Source organism: Vitis vinifera, chromosome 2, assembly GCF_030704535.1.
Source record: "Vitis vinifera cultivar Pinot Noir 40024 chromosome 2, ASM3070453v1".
Lineage (NCBI taxonomy): Eukaryota > Viridiplantae > Streptophyta > Magnoliopsida > Vitales > Vitaceae > Vitis > Vitis vinifera.
Genome location: NC_081806.1, coordinates 694,776 through 720,137, shown reverse-complemented (window position 1 = coordinate 720,137; position 25,362 = coordinate 694,776). Strand labels below are relative to the sequence as shown.

At 34.4% G+C, this 25,362-nt stretch overlaps 1 protein-coding gene across 1 annotated transcript; it reads left to right on the top strand.

Moving 5' to 3' along the window:
• The first annotated feature begins 3,543 nt into the window (after positions 1 to 3,543).
• LOC100244944 (uncharacterized) lies at positions 3,544 to 25,120 on the top strand. Its single transcript, XM_059741666.1, is given in 23 exon segments — positions 3,544 to 3,994; positions 5,064 to 7,134; positions 7,471 to 7,791; positions 7,872 to 7,958; positions 8,111 to 8,695; positions 8,764 to 8,928; positions 9,072 to 9,366; positions 10,872 to 11,086; positions 11,183 to 11,488; positions 11,849 to 11,912; positions 11,987 to 12,226; positions 12,313 to 12,430; positions 17,665 to 19,765; positions 20,097 to 20,417; positions 20,501 to 20,587; positions 20,775 to 21,362; positions 21,444 to 21,608; positions 21,818 to 22,112; positions 23,496 to 23,710; positions 23,805 to 24,110; positions 24,287 to 24,412; positions 24,414 to 24,666; positions 24,772 to 25,120. Coding segments are annotated over 22 exon segments (9,012 nt in total). The 5' UTR covers positions 3,544 to 3,994; positions 5,064 to 5,094; the 3' UTR covers positions 24,891 to 25,120.
• The last annotated feature ends 242 nt before the right edge of the window (positions 25,121 to 25,362 follow it).

Sequence of the window (25,362 nt, the reverse complement as noted above, 5' to 3'; positions counted from 1 at the left end):
AAGAGAGAAGAGAAAATTGCCCGTACGGCTGCACCAATGTCACGGTCATGAAACGATGCCGTTTTATATCAATGTCCAAAAAATATGGGTGCCTACAGTTTTAAAACCGTTCTAAATTATTTTAAGAAATAAATTATATTTAATAATTAAATGCAAGATATTTTCAACTTGAATTAATAATTTTTATATATAAATATATTATTTATAGGGAGGTAATATATAATAATTTATTGTAATTTGTTTTCTTTATTTATAACCCTTATACATAATAATTTTTATTTTTATATATGATTTTTATAATTTTATATTAAGAATAAAATTAATAGGCAAAGTTTGTGTTTTGCACTGAGTATTTAAATAAAAAATAAATAAATAAAGAGGACCCAAAGATCATCATAAGATGATAAGATTAATAATTTTGTAGCGTCAATGTTTGGTATCTAAGAAAATATTCCCTCGTAAGGGGCGGAAATACTTTGTCCTTACCATCATTAATATTGCCTTTGTCATAATTAACATCTCCCCTATTCTTTCCCTTTATAATTTGGATATTTAGGCTATTTTTTATTCCCCAAAAGTTATAAGGAAAGTGAAAAAAAAAATAAGAAATTATTTATTCATGTTTGATTTTATTATAAAAAAAATTGATTTTTAATTAACTTGCATTATTGTGTATTATTGGAGAGCCTTTTTGAAAATTGTTCTTTGCCTATTGGTCTTGCCAAGATTAAATAATTTAAAAATCTATAATTTTTTAATTAACTTTAATTATATTTAATTTACTTTTGTATTTAAAAAAAATTATTTTCCCTGTGGTTGGTTTTCTCTCTTTTTAATACTTTATTGGAATCAAATATGAGTAAATTTCATTGCTACATTTAGAGATTAGGTAAATAAGTTCTTTTAATAATATTTTCTAGTCCCCAAAATAAGATTTAAAAATCCTACTTCACATGCAAACTAAATATATTCATGGGATTATAATATCTCATCTAAAAATATATTTTCTAATCTCATTTATAATCCTACAAAAACCAAATATTTTAACATTATTATTTTATACCTTGTCCCACTATTTTATATCATAATCCTTTTATACATTTGTATCTTCTTCTTTAATGTTCATATTCTTATTCAATGATTTAAGTATAATATACTTTAAAATATTATGGTTGGTTCCCAAAAAAAATATTAACAAAGATGATTTCCTCATATTTCATTTTATAATAAGAAATGTGAAAAAAATCAAATATAATTAAAATCAGTTAAAATTTTATATATTTTAAAATTATTTACTTTTTATATAAGAAACTTAAAGTAAAGTAGCATAAACAAAATAATTTATTAACTTTTTAAAATCTATATCTATTTTTTATTTTTCTAAAGTTTATTAGTCTAGGATTTTGTAAAGTTAGAATGGTAAAAAATCCAGCTGCGTGGTATCATGATCTTGATTGGTAGACATAGGAGGCATAGTCTTTCTCAATGTATGGATGAATATGAAAGGTCGAGGTCCACAATTTAATTTAGCACACGGTTGAAAAGATTCAACCAAATTTAAAAGAATTTTTTAAAAGGAATGAAATGATTCAAAATTTGTCCTCATCCACATATCCCTTTTAAAAGATAAAGGTATTTTTATTAAAAATGAGTATTTTAAAATTGAGAATTATTTAATCCTTTCACTATAATTTTTTTATTGAAAATAAAGTTACCTTTACTATTAAAAAAGAGAGATTTTTCTAAGTGAATGTGTGAAAAAAACAAAAGAAACACTCTTCACTCAAAAATTATTTCAGAAAACTTTCTTAGGGGAAACCTTTCTTTCTTTCTTTCTTTCTTTTTATTTTTTTTATATTATTTTTTATCCTAATTTAATCACTCAAATAAATTTAAAATAAAACAAACCATTATATTTTTAAATTTATTTTATCTTTTACATATAAAAAAAATGGATTTGAAGAAATAAATAAAAATAATCTATTAATTGTCGTGACTCATATCAAGGGAAAGACATATATGAAAAAAAATGGACAAAGGCAAATAATAGGTTGGGGGGTGCAAGGGTATTGGGTAATTTTGAAATTTCATTAAAGGATTTTTTTTTAGTGAACATGTCACAGTTAATTACTCCTATTTTTTTTTTTTTTGTAAAGACGAAGAAACAAATTCTATTTTCTCTCCTATTTACTACTTACTACGGCGGCAAAGAATCAAATTATCGCTATATTTATTCCTTTTTCTACTTCTTCTTCCAAGTGCAGGATAACCCCAAGGGGTTAAGGATTAGTATAAATATCCTATTATGTAATCCTAATTTGACATATAGTGAAAGTCTTCTTCTTTATTCCCGTAGGCAATTCATTGAACCACATTAAATCTGTATGTTTCTTTTGTTTTTCTATAATTTCTTCATCAAAAATTGCACGAAGATCAACATTGATTTAAAAAAAAAAGTCTTTTTTTTCCTCAAATTTTTTAAGGAATTAAACATAGAGTAAGAGTTAATTTAATTATATATATTAAGGGTTAAAACAGAAAGCTTTGAAAAGATAATCAATATCTTAAAATTTTCAACTAATTAAGGGCTGAGCATGTGTGGATGCATTTGAAGTATTACTTAGAGTGCATTTGACAGTGATTATAGGAAGTGTTTCTAACATTTATTACTTGAAAAATGAAAATTTTCAAGTATTATAAATATTAAAAACACTTCTTAGAATCACTACCAAACATACTCTTGATTCGTATCACCTTATGTATGTAGACTTCAAAATAGAAAATGTTTCCCAACACAAAAATAGGGGGTTTGGTAAACAATCGTCATTTCATTAACTAAATCAATTAATGATTTGTTCAGAATTCATGTTATAAAATTAGAAAGAGTTGATCCACATCTGGTTTTGTCATATATTTTATTTTTGAAATACAAGAGTCTAATAATATATTAAGCTACAACTTAAACCAAAAGTATAAGTTATTCATCAATTGTATAATAATGTGTACCAACCTTTAGTTTCAGAAGCTGATGCCAGCTTAAAAGCTTAAAGCTTGTTTAAAAATTGTTTTTTAAAAATAAAAAATTATTTTTCAGACTCAAAAAACACAAGTTTGGTGATTTATTAAAATATTCTTTTATGGGGTTGTTATAGTATTTTTTATAACATATTTTTAATTATTTTTGGGATTTGTTTTAAGAAATATTTATACAAATATGAGAATGCTTTAAAATAAAACATTGTAAATAAAAGTTATTTTTAAGAAATATTTGAAAAGGTAAAAAATAGATTCAAAATGATTCAAAATTTTAATTTTTTTAAAAAAAAATCCTTAAAATTTTTTTGAAAATGATTTTTTAGAAAATCGTTTTAAAAACTTAAATTATTAAGTAGTAGGCGTAGGGTTGCGCTAAGAGACTTCTGATAGTATTTATTACATTAGTTGAAGTTTTAATGTCATATTTTAATATAACCCTTTCCCCTTTAATAAAAAATCACTGGCACTTTAACACAGACTTGATAATCTTCTCTCTTAACAACTAACAACTACATCGCGAAACAAGAGAACAACTCACTTTGTCATTTCAGTGAAACAACACATATATATCATGCAAGAAAACAGAGCAGCGAGGTGTAGAAGGGGGTGAAAAGAACACCCATGATTTGATGAGGCGGAGCCACGGAGTGAGATTCTGAATGACCTATGCTCATTAAAAAATGAAAAGAAACAAAAAAAAAAAAAAGAATGATTAGATGAGGCATGTTGAGATTCTGGATGGCCCATGCTGGTTTTTACCTATATGGATTTTGTAGCTCTTCTTCAGCATGATATTTTCTCCACCCACATGTTCTGTGTTTTCTATAATTGGTACAAGATGGTTTCTACTCTCTGAAGCGGTTCCATCTTTCTGTTTGTTTCTTCATTAATTGCTTCGAATTCTTGGGTCATTGATCTGATGCTTCTTTTTCTTTTGGGCGGGCTGACTCAGTGCATTGTGAGCATTAATTTTCTACTATTTTCCTCTTCTGGGCTCTGGTTTTCTACCTTGAATGCTCAAGTCTTTGTTCAATATTTGGAATTTGGATTGAAATTTTAGCTGTCTGTTAGCATCAAGGTTTCATTATTTGGATATTGTGTGCATGATTGAAAAACCACACTGGCGTTATCTTCTGCGAGGTCTGACTTGCTTCTTTCTTTTCCTTGAATTGATTCTATTATGGGGTACTTAGCTTTTAATGTGGAACCTGGAAAGGTGCAAGCTAGGACTGAAAGAAAAGGAACAAGTTCATTCCATTCAACTTTATTCATTTCTGCAAGCTTTTCTACTATATCATTATAAGAGTCCCCTTCCCAGAAAGCTTAAATAAAAAAATCTGATTTGGTTTGACATCATAGTCCAACGTATCCTAAGGTTGGTGTTTGATCTTGTGGTTTATGTTTTTTTGCGTTCATCCTTTCAGCTCGAGAGAACAGACCTAGTCAGGTTGTTAGTGTGTTTGGTCAATGAATCTCAGTGGGTTGTGTTTGGTTACTGAGACTCGTGGTAAAAGAAAAAGAAGATTTGCAATGTTAAAACTACCACTCCATCCCCTACTTCTAATTAGATCGAAGGCTTTCATTTATTTTTCAGCATTTTTCTCAACAATCAAACAGAGAAATGTGGGGTTTTGCACAAGTTACCTGGATCCTGTTCACGTCTTCTTTTGCTTTCATATTTGATTCATCTCCATTGGATCCCATTCACCTTTTGCTTTCATATTTCATTCATCTCCATGGGATCCCATTCACCTTATTTGTTTTCTGCAATTTCTCATGTTCAATATCTACAGTCAGTTCTCTTCAATTTCAGTTCAGTTGTTCTTGAAATCTTTCTCCTGATCTTAGGCACCTGGGGTTGTGAAATAAGTTCAGATCAGTCCTGTATGATAAATTTAACTTCTAAATTCCACTGAAAATTGAAACTATTAGGCATGCATTGTTGGTTCTCATGTTTACTACTACTTCCAAGTCTAGAACACCAAAAATCTAATAAATAACCCTTTGTTTTCTTTACTTTATTACAGCTACAATTTTGTGAAGGCAAGAAGATACAACATGGGTGAGAGTCTCTGGATTGTTTTCTGTGGAAATTCAGTGTGTTTGAGTAAAATTGGAAAGATATGCAGTTCTAGGTTCCTAGCCATCATCTGTCCATGTTCATGTCTCAATCATATTTTGGTCATTTCTATTGACATCATCCTCTTGTTCTTCTTATTATTTATCTTCATATATAAAGCTTCAGCTATGAAGATCTTATTCCCTCAACAGTCTCTATGCTTTTCCACAATGCTAAATTCTGCTGCCTTTCTTAATGGTAGTTTGGGGTTGGTTCATCTGGGATTGGGAATCTGGATTTTGAGAGAGAAGCTGAGTGAAGAGAACACCATTCTACCTCTGCATGGCTGGCTAGCGATTTTATTACAAGGCTTCACCTGGTTTTTTCTGGGTTTAGCTGTGAGGTTTAGGAGGCATCAACTTCTACATATTGCAGGGCTGAGGCTCTGTTCAGTACTTGCATTCTTTATTGCAGGTTTTCTATGTGTTACATCTATCTGGGAAGCTATTGTGGGCGATGCAGTATCAGTCAAGATGATTTTAGATGTTATATCTTTTCCTGGAGCAATTCTATTGATGCTCTCCACTTTTTCAGGACCGAAATATGCAGGAACTGATTCAGAAATTGATGGTGCTGGTTTCTATACACCTTTGCCTGGTGAAGGAGGCAGTGGTGGTGATAAAATCAATTCAGATGCCAGCTTACCTCCTTTTGAGAAAGCTGGGCTCATTAGTAGACTGTCATTTTGGTGGTTGAATTCGTTGATGAAGAAGGGTAAGGAGAAAACCCTTGAGGACAAAGACATTCCTCAGCTAAGAAAGGAAGATCGAGCGGAAATGTGCTACTTAATGTTCATGGAACAGCAGAACAAGCAGAAAAACAAGCGGTCATCTGACTCTCCTTCCATTTTGTCGACAATATGCTTGTGGCAGTGGAAACAAATTTTGATTTCTGGCATCTTTGCATTGATCAAGGTGCTAACACTTTCTACTGGCCCTCTGTTTCTTAGAGCCTTCATCCTGGTTGCTGAAGGCAAAGAAGCTTTTAAGTATGAAGGTTATGCACTGACAGGAGGGCTCTTCCTTACTAAATGCTTAGAATCGCTATCAGAGAGGCAATGGTTCTTTCGAACTAGATTGATTGGGCTCCAAGTGAGATCATTTCTATCTGCAGCCATCTATCAGAAGCAGCTTAAGCTCTCAAATGCTGCAAAGGGGTCGTATTCCCCTGGTCAGATCATTAACTTTGTTACCATTGATGCTTACAAAATAGGTGAATACCCGTACTGGTTTCACCAGATATGGTCAACAAGCCTCCAGTTATGTCTGGGGCTTGCAACTATAGCAGCTCTGTTTGTAGTAATATTGACTGTAATTGCAAACTCTCCTATGGGAAAGTTACAACACAAGTACCAGAAAACGCTCATGGGAACTCAGGACAAGAGACTGAAGGCTTTCACAGAGGCACTTACAAACATGAAAATTCTGAAGCTGTATGCTTGGGAGACTCATTTCAAGAATGTCATAGAAGGGTTGAGGAAAGAGGAATTCAAGTGGTTATCATCAGTTCTGTCACAGAGAGGGTACAGTCTGATTCTGTGGTGGTCCTTTCCCATTGTAGTATCGGTGGTTGCTTTCTGGGCATGCTACTTTCTTGGAACTACTCTCTCTGCTACCAATGTTTTCACATTTATGGCAAGTTTACGCATTGCCCAGGAGCCAATTAGGTTAATCCCTGATGTCATTTCAGCATTCATTGAGGCCAAGGTTTCATTAGATCGGATTGCAAAGTTTCTTGATGCACCAGAGCTGCAGAACAAACATGTAAGGAGGATGTGTGATGGGAAGGAGCTGGAGGAATCCATTTTTATCAAGAGCAACAGAATTTCATGGGAGGATAACTCCACAAGGGCTACGCTAAGGAACATAAATTTGGTGGTTAAGCCTGGGGAAAAGGTAGCCATTTGTGGAGAGGTTGGCTCAGGCAAATCGACACTATTAGCTGCTATTCTTGGAGAAGTTCCACACGTTAATGGCATAGTAAGTACCCCTTTCAATTCCATTTCTTCCTCATCCATGGACTAGAATAAATACTCAACAGCTACTTTATGCACAGTTGTACTGAGAGGAATAACAACAAACAAGCAGGGAATTTTTATATTCTTTCAGGGTTTCCTAACTAGGAATACAAAAGAAAACAAACTTAAAAAGTGAAAGAAGTAATGCATCATTCCTGATTTATACACACTTCATTTGGTAGATATTAACATCATGGAGGGAAAAGGGGAAGGTAGAAAACTTCATGAGCCCCAAAAGGTTCTAGGAGTCTTACGTAGACAAATGTCTTAATACGGATTCTGGATCCATCTTTTCCAGGTTCGAGTTTATGGAAAGATTGCTTACGTCTCTCAGACAGCATGGATTCCAACAGGTACCATAAGAGAAAATATTCTGTTTGGGTCTGCTATGGATCCTTACAGATACAGAGAGGCTATTGAGAAGTGTGCCCTAGTGAAGGACCTTGAGATGCTTCCATTTGGTGATCTCACTGAAATAGGAGAAAGAGGTGTTAATCTGAGTGGTGGACAGAAGCAGAGGGTTCAACTCGCACGCGCATTATATCAGGATGCAGATGTATATCTCCTGGATGATCCATTTAGTGCGGTCGATGCACATACTGCAACCAGTCTATTTAATGTATGTATGGTTCTCCTTTCTCAAATAATGCTACTAATGTTATTGCTTTCAGAGTGAATGCTAATGCCAGTTGTGGCCAGGAATATGTCATGGGAGCTCTATCAACGAAGACAGTCATACTTGTGACCCACCAAGTGGACCTCCTTCCTGCATTTGATTCAGTTTTGGTTAGTACAGTTACTTTCTTGGATATCCTTCTTTAACTCTCATATGACTTCATTTTCCTTTCTTAACAAGTAATTTCCATCATCTAGAAGGCAATCCTTGAGTAACACATGCTTTTAAATCAAGCAGTCCAAATGACCAATTCTGTTGGCAGTTAATGTCTGAAGGGGAAATCCTGGAAGCTGCTACCTATGACCTGCTGATGCACTCTAGTCAAGAGTTCCAGGACCTTGTTAATGCACACAATGCCACAGTTGGTTCTGAGATGCAACCTGAGCATGATTCTACCCAGAAATCTAAAATTCCGAAGGGAGAGATACAGGAGATTTGCACCGAGAAACAATTGAGAGACACATCAGGAGAGCAGTTAATTAAGAAAGAAGAAAGAGAAACGGGAGACACTGGTCTCAAGCCTTACCTACAATACTTGAAATACTGCAAGGGATTCTTGTACTTCTTTTTGGCAACTCTATCTCATGTCATATTCATTGTTGGACAGTTGGTGCAAAACTATTGGTTGGCTGCAAATGTCCAGAATTCTAGTGTTAGCCAATTGAAACTGATTGCAGTATACACAGGGATCGGATTAAGCTTATCACTCTTTTTGTTGCTCCGGTCTTTTTTTGTTCTTTTAGGCCTTGGGGCATCACAATCTATTTTCTCTACACTGCTGAGCTCTCTTTTTCGAGCACCAATGTCCTTTTATGACTCAACACCTCTGGGAAGGATACTCAGTCGGGTAAGATGCTTAAAATAAATGCATATTACAAAGAACAAAAGACTTATTTTTTTATTGCCTTTTTGCAGGTATCTTCCGATTTGAGTGTGGTTGACCTTGATGTGGCCTTCAAATTTACTTTTTCTGTTGGGGCAGCTATGAATACTTATGCCAGTTTTGGAGCATTGGCTATTCTTGCCTGGGAACTTGTGTTAGTCATTTTACCAACAATTTATCTAAGTATACTCATCCAGGTAATACACTACTGTATGATGTTTACATGGATGTGGCAGAGGCAGCTGCTTCCCTCCTCATTTAGGGTCTTGTTAGTAAGATATTTTGTACTTCTCTTGGCTTCTCAGCAATTGATCATGTCTGTTTTCATTGTAACAACCAGAGGTACTACTTTGCTGCTGGAAAAGAGTTGATGCGAATCAATGGCACAACCAAGTCTTTTGTTGCAAGCCATCTTTCTGAGTCCATTGCTGGAGCTATGACAATTAGAGCTTTCGGGGACGAAGATAGACACTTTTCAAAGAATTTGGGCTTCATTGACATAAATGCAAGTCCATTCTTCTACAGTTTCACAGCAAATGAGTGGTTGATCCAACGCCTTGAAATACTATGTGCAATCGTTCTCTCATCTTCAGCCCTTGCCCTAACTTTGCTTCACACAAGTGCTGCTAAAGCTGGTAGGTGTTTTTCATCTCAAATATACAATTGTTTCTCACTAGTTTATACAGCTCAATTACATTTGAATTTGTTAGTTTGCTTGAGCATTCCTAACTATCAATTCTCTAAGATGAAATCATAAAGTACCATTTGAATCACAATCTTGGTTTAATTACAAGGATCTTATCCAGCCATTTCACCTGATAGTAAGACAAGTTTTATTCAATATGTGAGATTTTGATCTATTTTATGAATTCTACCCATGTTACATTCAGCCTTCCCCTCAACCTTTTCTATTTTTAACTTGTCACAACTTAAAGCTTTATCTCATAGGAGCCACCCGCATCACTGGCATTACCTGAACTAGAAGGCCCAATATCATCTAGAGATATGCCATTTTACCCCATTTGTGGATGCCAATAACAAAACCTTCCATCTCCAAAAGAAAAACACCAAAAATACTCTTTATCCTTTTCTTTCCCAGAGGGTTCCATGAGGGTACCAAACTGCAAAGTCAAGACACCATCGAAATTACTGGTCCTTCCTGTCCCTAACTTTGCATGCTCAACTATCCATTAGTTGATGCAACAAACTAGGCAAAATCCAAGATAGCTTGAATTTACTCAAACAGGCTAACCATATGACCAATGAGAATGGACGCTAAATTAGAAGGTCCATGCCATAACCTTCATTGTCATTGCAGTTGCTTAAAACTCTCTGTTTGCTCCAATTTCAACAGTTTAACTCCCTAGAAGTTTGTAACATGTTTAACCTAAGGGAACCTGTGCATTTTGATCGTCACAAAAGGATAATGTTAGGATTTTTCAGTAGGTAAGATCTACAACCAGAAAATGATAAATATGAAGTGTCTGATTAAGGGCACAAATAGTAAATTCTCCAAAAGGATCAAAACCTCAAGACAAAAAATGTTTTTCTGTTGCCTGCTATGACTGCTTGCTAGCTAGCATATGTTTTTAATGGAAAAAGAAGGAGATGAACAACCAAGGGCCTCCACTAAATTTTCATATTTCTCACTGGAAAAAAGGAACTTCAAAAGGATGAAATATTTAGAGGCAATTCAGTGACGACCTATAATCCAATAAAAATATCCAACATTAAATCAGAAAGTTACCTATCTTAGTTTCCTACTTGACCTTGAGTAGAGTGAAATGAATACAAGATAGGGCTTTGTAGATCATGAAACAATAGCTGCCCTGTTGGTAGTAATAAAAAATCACTATAATCAACCCATTTTAGCTCCAACTTTCTCAACATCATAACTAGAAACTTGGGTTATATCAAGAACAAAGTGAGCTAAATAGCCCACCATTCTTACAAATAATCATAGAAACAGATCAGTGCATAATCTAATAGAAAAACCCTTCTACTAATTTCCTACATGCACAGTATTTGATATTCAAAAATAACTTGGTCAATTTGATATTTAAAGAAATCTTAGTAATAGACAACCATTAATGGAATTATTGTCTAACAAGCATTTTTGTTGTCGATGTTCTGATTGCAGGATTTATTGGAATGGCATTGTCATATGGTCTTTCAGTGAATGCATTCCTCGTATTTTCTGTCCAAAGCCAGTGCCTTTTAGCAAATATGATTGTTTCTGTTGAAAGATTAGAACAGTTCTTGAATATTCCTAGCGAAGCCCCTGACGTCATGGAGAGCAATCAACCACCACTCAGTTGGCCTGCTATTGGTGAAGTGGAAATTTATGATTTGAAGGTAACGTGAAATCAATAAGAATTTGGGAATCTGTGTCTGTTCTACAACTTCAAGATTTATAGAGATTAATATAGTAGATGAAATGACATTAAGCAGGTCAAGTATCGGCCCAATGCTCCTCTAGTTCTTCAAGGAATTAGTTGCAAATTTGGAGGAGGACAAAAAATTGGGATCGTTGGCCGGACTGGTAGTGGAAAGACAACACTTATCAGCACTTTGTTTCGCTTGGTAGAGCCTACAGAGGGACGGATAATTATAGATGGCATAAATATTTCCACAATTGGGGTTCATGATCTCAGATCACGTCTTGGGATCATTCCACAAGAACCAACTCTTTTTAGCGGATCTGTAAGATACAATCTTGACCCTTTATCACTGCATACTGATGAGGAAATATGGGAGGTGAGTTTCCTATTAATTTGTTGTGGTTGCTAATTTTAGGATTCAATCATGATATGATACAGATTTCTAAAAGATTCTGCCAGTGATATGAAGCAGGCTTCACTCTTAAGTGCATAGACATGGCAGTTTCTACACTATCAAACTAATTAAACGCTGTTAAATTTTGAACTCCATTGATCAAGCTCCTGATATTCTGTGTTTTGGAAGTCAAAGATGTTTTAGAATGCTGTTAAATACCTCCTAATTTTCTTTCCATACCAAATGTTTGTCATGGTAGTGCCTTGAAAAAGAACAGATTCCTAATAAGATAAATTTACTTTATATCCTACACTAAGATTGTTTCTCATGAATGTGTGAAAGGTTCTGGAAAAATGTCAACTTCGAGGGGCTGTTCAAGAGAAAGAAGAGGGTCTGGACTCCTTAGGTATGAAGCATAATACACACAGGTACCATTCTTTGGACTCAAAAACTCTTGCTAACAATCTGTCTCCCCTACAGTTGTACAAGACGGATCAAATTGGAGCATGGGCCAGCGACAATTATTCTGTTTGGGACGTGCTCTACTGAAGAGAAGTCGGATACTAGTGCTCGATGAAGCCACAGCATCCATTGACAATGCGACAGACTCCATTCTCCAGAAGACAATAAGGACAGAATTTGCAGACTGCACTGTAATAACAGTAGCCCACAGAATCCCAACCGTGATGGACTGCACAATGGTGCTTGCTATCAGCGATGGTGAGTTTCTATGAAGGAACATTTCATTCTAGTTGGGATCAATCGAGTAAAACCGATTCAAATAACTTGCGCTTCTGCTTCTGTAGGAAAATTGGTAGAGTATGATGAGCCAATGAAGCTGATAAAGGAGGGATCGCTGTTTGGCCAGCTTGTCAAGGAGTACTGGTCTCGCTCTTCAAATGGCAGAAACACCTCCGAAGATTGGCTCTGAAACTTAAACAGGTTTTGAAATCTAATAGTTTGCTTTTTCAGTATGAGGAATTGGGGTTTCGATTTATTCTTCTGCTTACTAGATAGTATCAGTAAGGAATAATAAATTGCATTTCAAAACATCGTCTTCTTCAGATTGTTAGGAAAGACGATTTTCCAACAACAGCTTTTGCTTCAATCTCACAATTCCGATGTTCGTAAGAAGTCCCAATGACCTAAGTTGGAAGGTTTCTAAAAAACATCATTATGCAATTACCAAAAAAAAGAAGCAACAACTACTCATAAGAAACTTCTCCATCTCTCAAACAGAATTCAAATCATACAATTTCACATATTAGATTAAATTGAGAAATCATACATCTAAAAAAGAAAAAGAATTCAAAGCGCAAAAAATATTTGAAAATATGGAATATTTCGACCATATCAGCTGAGTTCAATTCATCAAGAAAGAAAATCGAGTGGAAAAGAGAAGAAAACTGAAAGAACTTACCACACAGCTTTCGTCTTCTCTGCTGAAGAGAAAAGCAGATCCTTATGCGTCTTTTTGACAGTGTCCTGTGCACTGCGGGTTGCAGACTTATCAACTGCATGCGATTCGAGTCCTTGCCACAAAACGCTGCGTTTTATATGACTAGTTTCAAAAAGATAGAAAAAAATGAAGAGAGAAGAGGAAATTGCCCGTACGGCCGCACCTATGTCACGGTCAAGAAACGATGCCGTTTTATATCAATGTCCAAAAAATATGGGTGCCTATAGTTTTAAAACCGTTCTAAATTATTTTAAGAAATAAATTATATTTAATAATTAAATGCAAGATATTTTCAACTTGAATTAATAATTGTTATATATATATTATTTATAGGGAGGTAATATATAATAATTTATTGTAATATATTTTCTTTATTTATAGCCCCTATACATAATTATTTTTATAATTTTAGTTTGTATTTAAATAAAATTAAAGAGGACCCAAAGATCATGTTAAGATGATAAGATTAAAAATTTTGTTGGGACGGTGTTTGGTACCTAAGAAAATATTTTCCCCTAAGGGTTGGAAATATTTTATCCTCGAAATCATTAATATTTTGTCCTTATCATCATTAACATCTTCCCTTTTCTTTCCCTTTAGTTTTTTCCTTACCGGTTTTTTCACTAAATCCAAATATAAGAAAAAAAAATTCTTATCAGTTTATCACTTAATACTTTTTAAAACCCAATATAGTTTTAGATTTATAAATTATAATTAAAATTATTTAAAATTTTGTAGGAAAAAAATGGAAAAATAATTTGAATATTTAAATTATTTTTATTCTGGTTTTATTTTAATATAATTAAAATTAGTAAAAAATTCACATATTTTTAAATTATTTAATATTTATACTATAAAGTTAAAAAAAAAAAAATTTAAAGTTGGACATAAAGATAATTTATTAATTTTAATTGATTTTTTTATTTTTTTTATTTTATTTTTTCTTTTTAATTTATTTCCCTAATATTTTCTTTCAAACTTTTTAAAAACCAAACATATTCTTAAAGAAAAATTATTAAGTTAAATTTATATTTTATTTTCTTTTATTATTTTTTATTTCCCCTTCTACTTTTTATTGACTCAAAATCAATTTAATGTGAAAGTTTAACTTATATGCAAGGAGGAAAATGTCGAGATATATTGTCTATCGGGAGGCGTCGACACGATATTTTGTAGAGAAAAATCGGAGGGGAGATATTTCCGTAAATATGGCCAAAATATCGGCGATATATCGGTTCAGGGAAATATATTGGAGATTTTTTTTAAAAATCTCCTCTGGTGACAAAATATCGACGATATATCGCCGATTTTTTTGTGATATTTCCCCTCCTTCATGCAATGTGACCTGACGGCCCAGATCACGTCCGTGTTGATCCAACGGCCTAGATGTAATTCCAATGGTAATATGGCGATCCAACGGCCAGATTACTCCCAATTTTTTATCCAACAGCCAAAATTGATTTTCAATGGTAAATTAATGTTCCAACGACTATTTTGGCCCAAATTTTTTCTATAAATAGCCCAAATTTCATCTATTTCATCCATTTTTACTTTCATTTTTCATTTGCTCTCTCATTACTCCAATTTTTATAAAGGTTACTCAATTATTTAATCATTTTAAGGTATATTTGTTTTAAATTGTAATTAATTTTGTTTACAATTGTAATTAATTCATGTATTTTCAATTAATTAGTATGTTTGCAATATGGATGATTTAATGTTATTTTTACATTCAATTGTAATTAATTTTTATTGAATTAACTTAGGTTAATTTGATTATTTAATTATAAATTGATATGTTTATTTTAGATGATTATTTGTGATTTAAACTAGTTAACTTAGCTAAATTATTTAATTAACATGTTAAATTATTTAATTAACATGAACTAGTATATTTTGAATATGAAATATGTTTATTTAATGTGTACAAATTATTGATATTTAATTAAATGAAGTATTTTATGTGATTTTATAATGAGAACAATTACAAAATTAACATTTCTTATAGATCGACATGATATAATTATATCTAATATTACAAATTATATCATATGTATATCAAATTTTTCAATAAAACAACTTTAAAATGTCCATTATACTTCTAATTATATTATTATAAGGTTTTCCTTACATTTCCATGAGTTTTTAACAATTTTAAGTCTATCGATATTTTTTTCCAGAATATCCGCCGATATATCCGTAAAATCGAAGTACCGATATATCCGTGATTACCGATATTTTCATCCTTACTTATATGCATATAATAAAATTCTAGTAACTAAAAGTCTATTTGTTAATTATTTCTAATAGCTCTTAATCCTTTTAAAGAACCAAATTTTATGTAAGAACTCAAATGAAAAACACTTTTTTTTAACTTATTTTATATGAAAGTACTATGAATAAAATAGAAAGAGATATATTTTTCATTTAAAAAAAATTATTGTCAATAAAAAATTATCCAAACTTATTTTTAAGTTCAAAAACCATATTTAAGAACAATTCTAAACCATTCATATATTTTTCAAATTAATTTATAAAATTTTAAACCTTTCAAACATTCTCCCTTCAATCCCTTAGATAATGTTTGATTTCCCAAAAATACCAACAAAATAATAAAAATATTAAGAAATGTGATTTTTTCATATTTTAAATCTAAATTCTTTTCGAACAAAAATCTTTTTAACTATATTACCTAAATAACTTTTGTTCAGCTTACAAATATTTTTGAACTTTCATAAGTCAATCAAACAGGGTCTAAGGCCCCGTTTGTCGGAGTTTTCAATTGTTTGTTCAGTTTAAAGTAGAAAATGAAATTAAAGTATAATTTAATATTAATATTACAAAAAATTTATTAAATAAAGTAATTTACATATGAATCAAAACAGAGCTTCCCCACAAGACACAAACAACATTTTTTATATTTTTATATTACTATTATTTTTTTTAATAAAAATAGTTAGACAGGTGTAAAAGCTTGATAAAATTTACAAGTTACAAGGAAGCTTCTACTTGAAGCCTAGTATCATGAAAGTAATGGAGAAGGGACAGAGGAAAACTTGTGATTCACATGTTTTGAAAAGCCTTCTGTTTTTAATATTTTTTTTCAATTTGCATCATTGTATACAGGTGGGGTTTTGAAATTGCTAAGCTTCTGGACAAAATCATGGTCATCATGATTTGAAATTTGGAGAGAGTCCATTTTCAGAGCTCTGAAACTTGGGTGGCTTGTTTTATATTTGGGCTGTTGGCATTCTGTTTTAATGATTTAAAACAAAAGCTGGTATCTCCCAAGAAAACCCAAATGTTTCATGCATTTTAGTCAAACAGTTAATTTCAAGTAATAATGGAGGAGAGTCCATTCTCCATTGATTCATTTGAGTTGTTTGCACACACATAATAACAAATGAACTGAAAATGCTTCTTGTCCTTTGGTCAATTTCTGTTATGAAAGACCCATTTTCTATTTCATTATTGCAAAATCATTTTTCATGTAAATAATTATAGTAAAGGCAAATAATTTGTTTTTGCAGGGGCAGGGTGTGAATCTGGATGATCTATGCTGGTTGCTAAAAGCCTAAAACATCAAACAAGTACTTGATTATCCCATTTGACTTCTCTATATATGATTCAACTTCATAATCATTTTCTCCATCTGTTGTTTGTATGGTTTGTACTTGGTGTTTTTTGAGTACTTGGGTTGAATCAGTAAGTAACTTGCATGAGCCCCTTTGGCTTGCCTGGACTTGATAAAGATGGTTTTTGTCTCTTCTTGGGTTCAGCTTAATGGGTTTTTTCTCTGTGATGTGAATGCCCTTTTCTCTGAGCTGAATCAGTGGATTTGTGAGTGTTTCTGGTTTTTTTTCTTCTGGGTTCTGTTTGGGTATTCTGGATATTTCATTCTAGCTATTTGTCTGTTTATATGAAGTCTTGATATTTCTACATCTGGTGTGTTGCCTTTAGAGCTTGATTTGTTCTGCACTCTACTTTTATGTTTTTGTTCCCCAAAGAGATTCGATTTTATTATATCATGCTTTTAGCTTTTCCATTTTTTTCAACAGGAAAAGTTTTAACCAGGACCTACCAAAGAAAGAGGGTTAGTTTCTATGGAGACTTCATTGATTTCTTCTACCGTTTCTACTTTATTAACATTACTGTATCACCTCCAAAAAGCTTGAATCAGAGACTGGTTTACTTTTGAAAATTAATGTGCAATCTATCATGAGATAACTTTTTGTTTGTTTTTGTTCCCCAAGTCAGATTCCAGGTTGAGAGAACAGATTCATTGAGGTTTTATGTGTGTTTGGTCAGTGGAAAAACAGAAGACCACATAGTCTGCAGTAATCAGCAAAGAATTTAACAAAACAAATGTGTGATATCTATGAGATGATATGCTTGTTCATTGTTTGATGGCAAAGAAAAAGTGTGTAGGTATGCACCTGTTTTCCCATATCAAATTGATTATAATTTTGAAGTGGTGGTAGTTCCAAGTTCCAACAGGCAGCAAAGATTGATTCCATAATTTTTACAAATTAAGGTTCAAATCTCCTAAAGAAATATACAGATAATACATCAAATGTAGAATCACAACCAAGAACAACCTTTTACATTCTTGTGTGGTTTCATTTTTCATGCACTTCAGACTTTATATATCCTGGTTTCTGAAAATCTAACATATAATCCTTTTTTCTTTTCTACTTCATAACTGCAGCTTTGTTAGGGCAATAAGGCACAACATGGGTGAGGATCTCTGGGATGTTTTCTGTGGAAATTCTGGGTGTTCGAGAAAAGTTGGAAAGATATGTAGTTCTGGATTTCTAGCAATCATCTGTCCATGCTCATGTATCAATCATATTTTCGTCATTTCTGTTGATATCCTGCTCTTGTTCATAGTGTTACTTATCTTCACTTATAAAGCATCAGCGACAAAGCTTTTACCCTCCCAAAAGTCTAGATGCTCTACCAAAATGCCAAATTCAGCAGCCATTTTTAACGGTGGTTTGGGTTTAGTTTATTTGGGTTTTGGTTTCTGGATGGTGGCAGAGAAGCCAAGTAATGAGGATATTGTTCTACCTCTGTATCGGTGTTTAATGGTGTTATCACAAGGCTTCACATGGTCTTTGCTGGGTGTAGCTGTGTGGTTTAAAAGGCATCAACTTGCAGAGATCACTTTGATGAGGCTTTGTTCAATATTTGCCTTCTTTTTTGCTGGCTTTCTTTGTCTTCAATCTTTGTGGGAGCCCATTGTGGAGAATGCAGAATTGGTTAAGATAGTTTTAGATATTTTATCTTTTCCTGGAGCAATTCTACTGCTGTTCTGCACTTTTTGGACACCAGAATATGCAGAAACTAAAGGAGATACCAATGGTGCTGCCTTCTATACACCTTTATCATGTGAAGAAGCCTGTGGTGGCAGTAAGATTAATTCAGAAGACAACTTAACTCCTTTTGCAAAAGCTGGATTTCTGAGTAGAATGTCATTTTGGTGGTTAAATTCATTGCTGAAGAAGGGTAAGAAGAAAACTCTTGAGGATAGAGACGTTCCACTGTTACGGAGGGAAGATCGAGCAGAAACGTGTTACTCCATGTTCTTGGAACAACAGAACAAACAGAAGCAAAAAGAATCATCTGATCCTCCTTCAATGTTGACAACGATCTTCTTTTGCTATTGGAAAGAGATTTTCATTACAGGCTTATTTGCATTGATCAAGGTGCTTGCACTGGCTACTGGGCCTTTGTTTGTTAGGGCCTTCATTATGGTTGCTGAAGGCAAAGAAGCTTTTAAGTATGAGGGCTATGCACTGACAGGAGGACTCTTCCTCACTAAATGCTTAGAATCGTTATTGGAGAGGCAATGGTTCTTTCGAACTAGACTAATCGGGCTCCAAGTGAGATCCTTGCTGTCTGCAGCCATTTATCAGAAGCAGCTTCGACTCTCAAACACTGCAAAGGCATCTCATTCCTCTGGTGAGATAATGAATTATGTTACTGTAGACACTTACAGAATAGGTGAATTCCCATACTGGCTTCACCAGGTATGGTCAACAAGCCTCCAGATGTGTCTTGCGATACTTATTGTTTACTATTCAGTGGGGCTGGCTACTGTTGTTCCTCTACTTGCAATATTATTGACCGTGCTCGTAAATTCTCCTTTGGGCAAATTGCAACTTAAGTATCAGATAAAGCTCATGGCAGCACAGGACAGGAAGCTGAAGGCTTTTACAGAATCACTTATAAACATGAAAATTCTGAAGCTGTATGCTTGGGAGACACACTTCAAGAATGTTATAGAAGGGTTAAGGAAAGAGGAATCTCAGTGGCTATCAGCAGTTCTAATGAAGAGAGCACAAAAATTGGTCCTGTTTTGGTCATGTCCTGTTCTTGGATCAGCTGCTACTTTCTGGGCATGTTACTTTCTAGGAATTCCTCTCACTGCAAGTAGTGCTTTTACATTTCTGGCAAGTTTACGCATTGTTCAGGAGCCAATTAGGTTAATCCCTGAAGTTGTTTCAGCATTCATTGAAGCAAAGGTTTCATTAACTCGGATTGTAAAGTTTCTTGAGGCACCTGAGGTGGATGGCAGACATGTCAAGAAGATGTTTGATGGTAAGGAACTAGAGGAATCCATTTTTATCAAGGCTGACAGAATTTCATGGGATAATAACTCTACAAGGGCCACATTAAGGAACATAAATTTAGTGGTTAAACATGGGGAAAAAGTAGCTATTTGTGGGGAGGTTGGCTCTGGTAAATCAACGCTTTTAGCTGTTATTCTTGGAGAAGTTCCACATGTCGATGGCAAAGTAAGTCCTCTTTTCAATTCCATTTCCTTTTTCTTGTCCATACACTAAACACTCAACAGCTACTTTCTAAATAATCTTCCTGGGATTACCATGAACAACTGGCAAGGAATATTCAAACAATGTATTATTTTGAATTTTTTCCTTGGCAGTTTCTTAAATAGAAACAAGGAAATGAAGTTAAACACAGAAACTTATAATGTTTTATTTCCTGATTATGCACTTTACTTAATAGATATCACTTCATGGAAAATCCTAGAAGTTTTAGGAGACTTTTGATAGTAACATGGAAGAGTTGATGTCTCAATACAGTTTCTGGACTCCTATTTTCCAGGTTCAAGCATATGGAAAGATGGCTTATGTCTCTCAGGCAGCATGGATCCAAACAGGGACTATACAAGAAAATATTCTGTTTGGGTCTGCCATGGACCCATACAGATACAGGGAGGTGATTGAAAAGTGTTCCCTAGTGAAGGACCTCGAGATGCTTCCATTCGGTGACCTCACTGAAATAGGAGAAAGAGGTGTTAATCTAAGTGGTGGACAGAAGCAGCGGGTTCAACTTGCACGTGCATTGTATCAGGATGCAGATGTATATCTCCTGGATGATCCATTCAGTGCTGTTGATGCTCATACTGCAGCTAGTCTGTTTAATGTAAGCACAGTTTTCTTTCCCCAGTGATTATGCTGCTAAATTTTATTGTTTTCAGAGTGAAAGCTAATGCCATTTATGGCCAGGAATATGTAATGGGAGCTCTATCAAGCAAGACAGTCATACTTGTGACCCACCAAGTAGACTTCCTTCCTGCATTCGATTCTGTTTTGGTTAGTACCACTACTTTCTTAGATATCCTTCTTTAACCCAACTTTTGTTCCCTTACACTTCAGAGAAATGAAGGTTGACTTCATTTTCATTTGTTAACAAGTAATTTCAATAGTCTGCTAGGCATTATCAGGGAAACAAATTTGTTTCTGAATCAAGAAGTTCAAATAAGTACTGTTCTGTTGGCAGCTAATGTCTGAAGGGGAAATCCTGCAAGCTGCTACCTATGACCAGTTGATGCACTCTAGTCAAGAGTTTTGGGACCTTGTTGAAGCACACAAAGGAACTGCTGGCTCTGAGAGACAACAAGATCATGCTTCATCCCAAAAACCCAATACTTCCAAGCGAGAGATCCAGACAATTTACACCAAAGAAGAGTTTGGAGAAACTTCAGGGGATCAGTTAATTAAGAAAGAAGAAAGAGAGACGGGAGACACTGGCTTCAAACCTTATATACAGTACTTGAAACAGAGCAAGGGCTTCTTGTACTTCTCATTGTCTACTATGTTCCATCTCATTTTTACGGTTGGACAGTTGATACAATCCTATTGGTTAGCTGCAGATATCCAGAATCCTAGCGTGAGCAAACCGAAACTGCTTACTGTATATACAGTGATTGGATTTAGCATGATAATTTTTTTGTTCTTCAGGTCCATTTTTATAGTTGTTTTAGGCCTTAGAGCATCGGAATCTATTTTTTCTACACTGCTGAGCTCTCTTTTCCAAGCACCAATGTTCTTTTATGACTCTACACCTCTGGGAAGGATACTCAGTCGGGTAAGATGCTTCAAATTACAGTGTGAAACTTAATGCAAATTACAGAAGACATGAAACTTATTCTCTTATTTTCTTTTATAGGTATCTTCTGATTTGAGTGTGGTTGACCTTGATTTGGCCTTCAAATTAACTTTTGCTGTTGGGGCAGCTGTGACTACATACTCCAGTTTTGGAGTGGTAGCTATTTTTGCCTGGCAACTCTTGTTTGTCATTGTACCCACAATTTATCTAACGACACTTATTCAGGTAACATATACCCCAACACCATTGTTCTTTTGCAGATCTTTGACAGATTAAAGCAGATATGAACCAACTAGTTTGCAATCTGATGTTTACAAATAAATGTAGTTCATGCAGCTGCTTCCAGTCTTGTTTAGGTGTGCCTTGGTGCAGTATTTTTTACTTCTCTTTGCTGCATAGCAATTGATAATGTCTGTTTTCATTTTACCTATCAGAGCTACTACTTTGCTTCCGCAAAAGAGTTGATGCGAATCAGTGGCACAACTAAGTCTCTCGTTGCTAGCCATCTTGCTGAGTCTGTTGCTGGAGCTATGACAATCAGAGCTTTCAGGGAGGAAGATAGACTCTTTTCGAAGAATTTGGACCTCATTGACACAAATGCAAGTCCTCTCTTTCATAATTTTACTGCAAATGAATGGTATATCCAACGTCTTGAAATAATATCTGCAATTGCTCTCTCATCTGCTGCCCTTGCCCTGACTTTGCTTCCTGAAGGAGCTTCTAAATCAGGTAGGTGTTCATTATCTTGAAATATACAACTGTGTCTCACTGTTTTATAAAGTTCAGTTACATTTGAATTTGTTAGTTGGTGCTTGTGCAGTTCCTGATTGTCATTTCTCTAAGCTCTAATCATAAATATTTCCTTTCCCTACAAGCCCCATTTGAAATTTAGCCTAGCTTATAGTTTAACCCTTGAGATTTGAGTTTATTCTGTAACATTTCAGCCAAAAGTAAGACAGCTCATTGTTCAAGTATGAGTTCTTGGTATTTTCTACTATTTCCAACCATGTTACCAGTTACATCCAGTCTTCCTCTATCCCTTTTAACATCTGGAACTTGCAGTAACAAACAGTTCTCTCATAGGAGTCATCAGGGTCACTGATCTGACTTGAACTAGCTCACACAATATCACCTAGAGACATACTGCAGAACCTTCAACTTATTATACTTGTTGCTTAAAACTCTTCATCTTGCTCCGATTTAATCAATTTAGCTCTCTAAATGTATATCACATATTTAACCAAATGGCCCTTCATAACTTTGTGTGAGAGCAATTCACCATGTGAAGTTTTATCCTTTCAACAGGATGCTGTTAGTATTTTTAATTGGGCAAGATGTACTACAGGAAAATGATAAACAAGAAATATCTGCTTTAAGAATATTAGAAGGGCACAACTTTTGAATCAACCCTAGGGTCAAACTGAGGTAAGCAAAACTACCTGTTGCCGTCCTATGGCTGCTTCCTAGTATGCATTTGTAATTGTAACTGCAAAAGGAAGGGAAGAACATCCTTGGTTCTGCACCAAATTTCCCAGCTTCTCATTGAAAAGTTATATATATATATACCATAAGCAAATAGGTGACTACTTATCTTAGTTTCCTATTTGGCCTCAAGTGTTATGACTGTAGGATAAAAAACAAAACTATAGTTCAGATTAATATTTGTGGAACATCTCTGTAACTTGAATCACAATCTCTAATTGTTGGTAGCGTCCTTCTTCAAAGAAACTATCAGAGTTTTGTATTATTCCACCCTCCAGATTCTAGGTGTAGATGGACACCAAGAAGAACTTGATCGAGAGAAAAAAGACATTTAAATTCTAACAATGACAATTGTGATTGGTCCAAATCATCCAAGTTTGCATCCAACTCTCTTGATAACATGCTATGAACTCCAGATTTATCATGAACAAAGTGACCACAATTTCATAATTCTAACACAATCAACATACAAACAAATCAATGCATAATCTGAAAGGAAATCAGTCTTTCCTACATTGGGAAGGTGGTTTAACTTGGTCAATATGATATTTGAACAAATATTAGTTGCATACATCCATGTATGGAATTGCTGTCTAATGGGCATTTTGGTTATCGATGTTTTAATGGCAGGATTTGTTGGAATGGCATTGTCATACGGTCTTTCATTGAATGTATTCCTTGTATTTACTGTCCAAAACCAGTGCAGTCTAGCAAATATGATCATTTCTGTCGAAAGGCTAGAACAGTACATGCATATTCCTAGTGAAGCCCCTGAAGTAATAGAATATAATCGACCTCCACCCAACTGGCCTGCTATTGGTGAAGTGGAAATTTGTGATTTGAAGGTAAACGACATCAACAAGAATTTAAGTATCTGTGTCTATTCTACAATTTTGAAATGTATAGAGATTAATGTATCAATAAAATGACATCAAGCAGGTCAGATATCAACCCAACAGTCCTCTAGTTCTTCAGGGAATTAGTTGCAAATTTGAAGGAGGGCAGAAAATTGGGATTGTTGGCCGGACTGGTAGCGGGAAGACAACTCTTATCAGCACATTGTTTCGCTTGGTAGAGCCTACAGAGGGACACATAATTATAGATGGCCTAAATATTTCCACAATTGGCCTTTATGACCTCAGATCACGTCTTGGGATCATTCCACAGGAACCAACTCTTTTTAGTGGGTCAGTAAGATACAATCTGGACCCTCTGTCAAGGCATACTGATCATGAAATATGGGAGGTAAAGTTCCCATAAATTCATTGCTGTTGTTATTTTTTAGAATCCAAGTATGATATGATACAAATTCATAACCGTTAAATGCCTTACCTTTTATTTTGCTGTCGTTGTTAGTATTTTCTTGTTCATACTCAAACAATTGTCTAAGAGACTGAGAATTTCTTGTGAATGAACAAAAGGTTCTTGGAAAATGTCAGCTTCGTGGAGCTGTTGAAGAGAAGGATGAGGGCCTAGACTCCTTAGGTGAGAAATATATGATGAAAGGATTCTATTCTTTGGACTAAAAATCCTTGCTAACAACCCGGTCTACACTCTACAGTTGTACAAGACGGATCAAACTGGAGCATGGGCCAGCGACAATTATTCTGTTTGGCGCGTGCTCTACTGAAGAAAAGCCGGATACTAGTCCTTGATGAGGCCACTGCATCCATTGACAATGCAACCGACTCCATTCTCCAGAAGACCATAAGAACAGAATTTGCAGATTGCACCGTAATAACTGTAGCCCACAGAATCCCAACTGTGATGGACTGCACAATGGTGCTTACCATCAGTGATGGTGAGTTTTACAGATCCTCAACCCCATCCACCAGGAAAATCTTCTTTTCATTCATCCACAAGCTAGAAAAACTGATTCAAATGACTGCTGGTTTTGTTTCTACAGGAAAATTGGTAGAGTATGATGAGGTGTCAAAGCTGATAAACAAGGAAGGATCGCTGTTTGGGCAGCTCGTCCACGAATACTGGTCTCGGGCTTCGAATTTTACAGCTTGTGGGGACTAATTGTATGCTTTTGACCTGTAAGTTCATGTATGGATATGTCTTTGAAGCTATACCCAGTTTGTTGATTCTGTTTGGGATCCCAGAAAAAAATTTCTAAGGTGTTGTAACTTGTAAGATTCAGTATCATCATAGAAAATGTCTTCTACTACTGAAACCCTGTGGACATAAATTGAGAAAGCAAATTTGTACAGAATGTCTTTTCATTTAGCAATAAGATTTGCACAATTGTATATCTGCTCCCAAACATATGAGAATCCAAAGGCCAAACAACCGCTTTTAGTTCTATCAGCCATATTCTACTCTCCAGCAAAGAAAAGTAGGTGGCAAAGAGGAGAAACTCAACTTACCAGGAAGCTGGGAAGTTCAAAACAGATTTTTATTTCTTTAAAACGTAAAACAGTTCTATACCCAAAAAAAACAATTTTGGAAAAAAAAAAAACTGTTTTTGATATTTTAGTTCCTAAACAATATT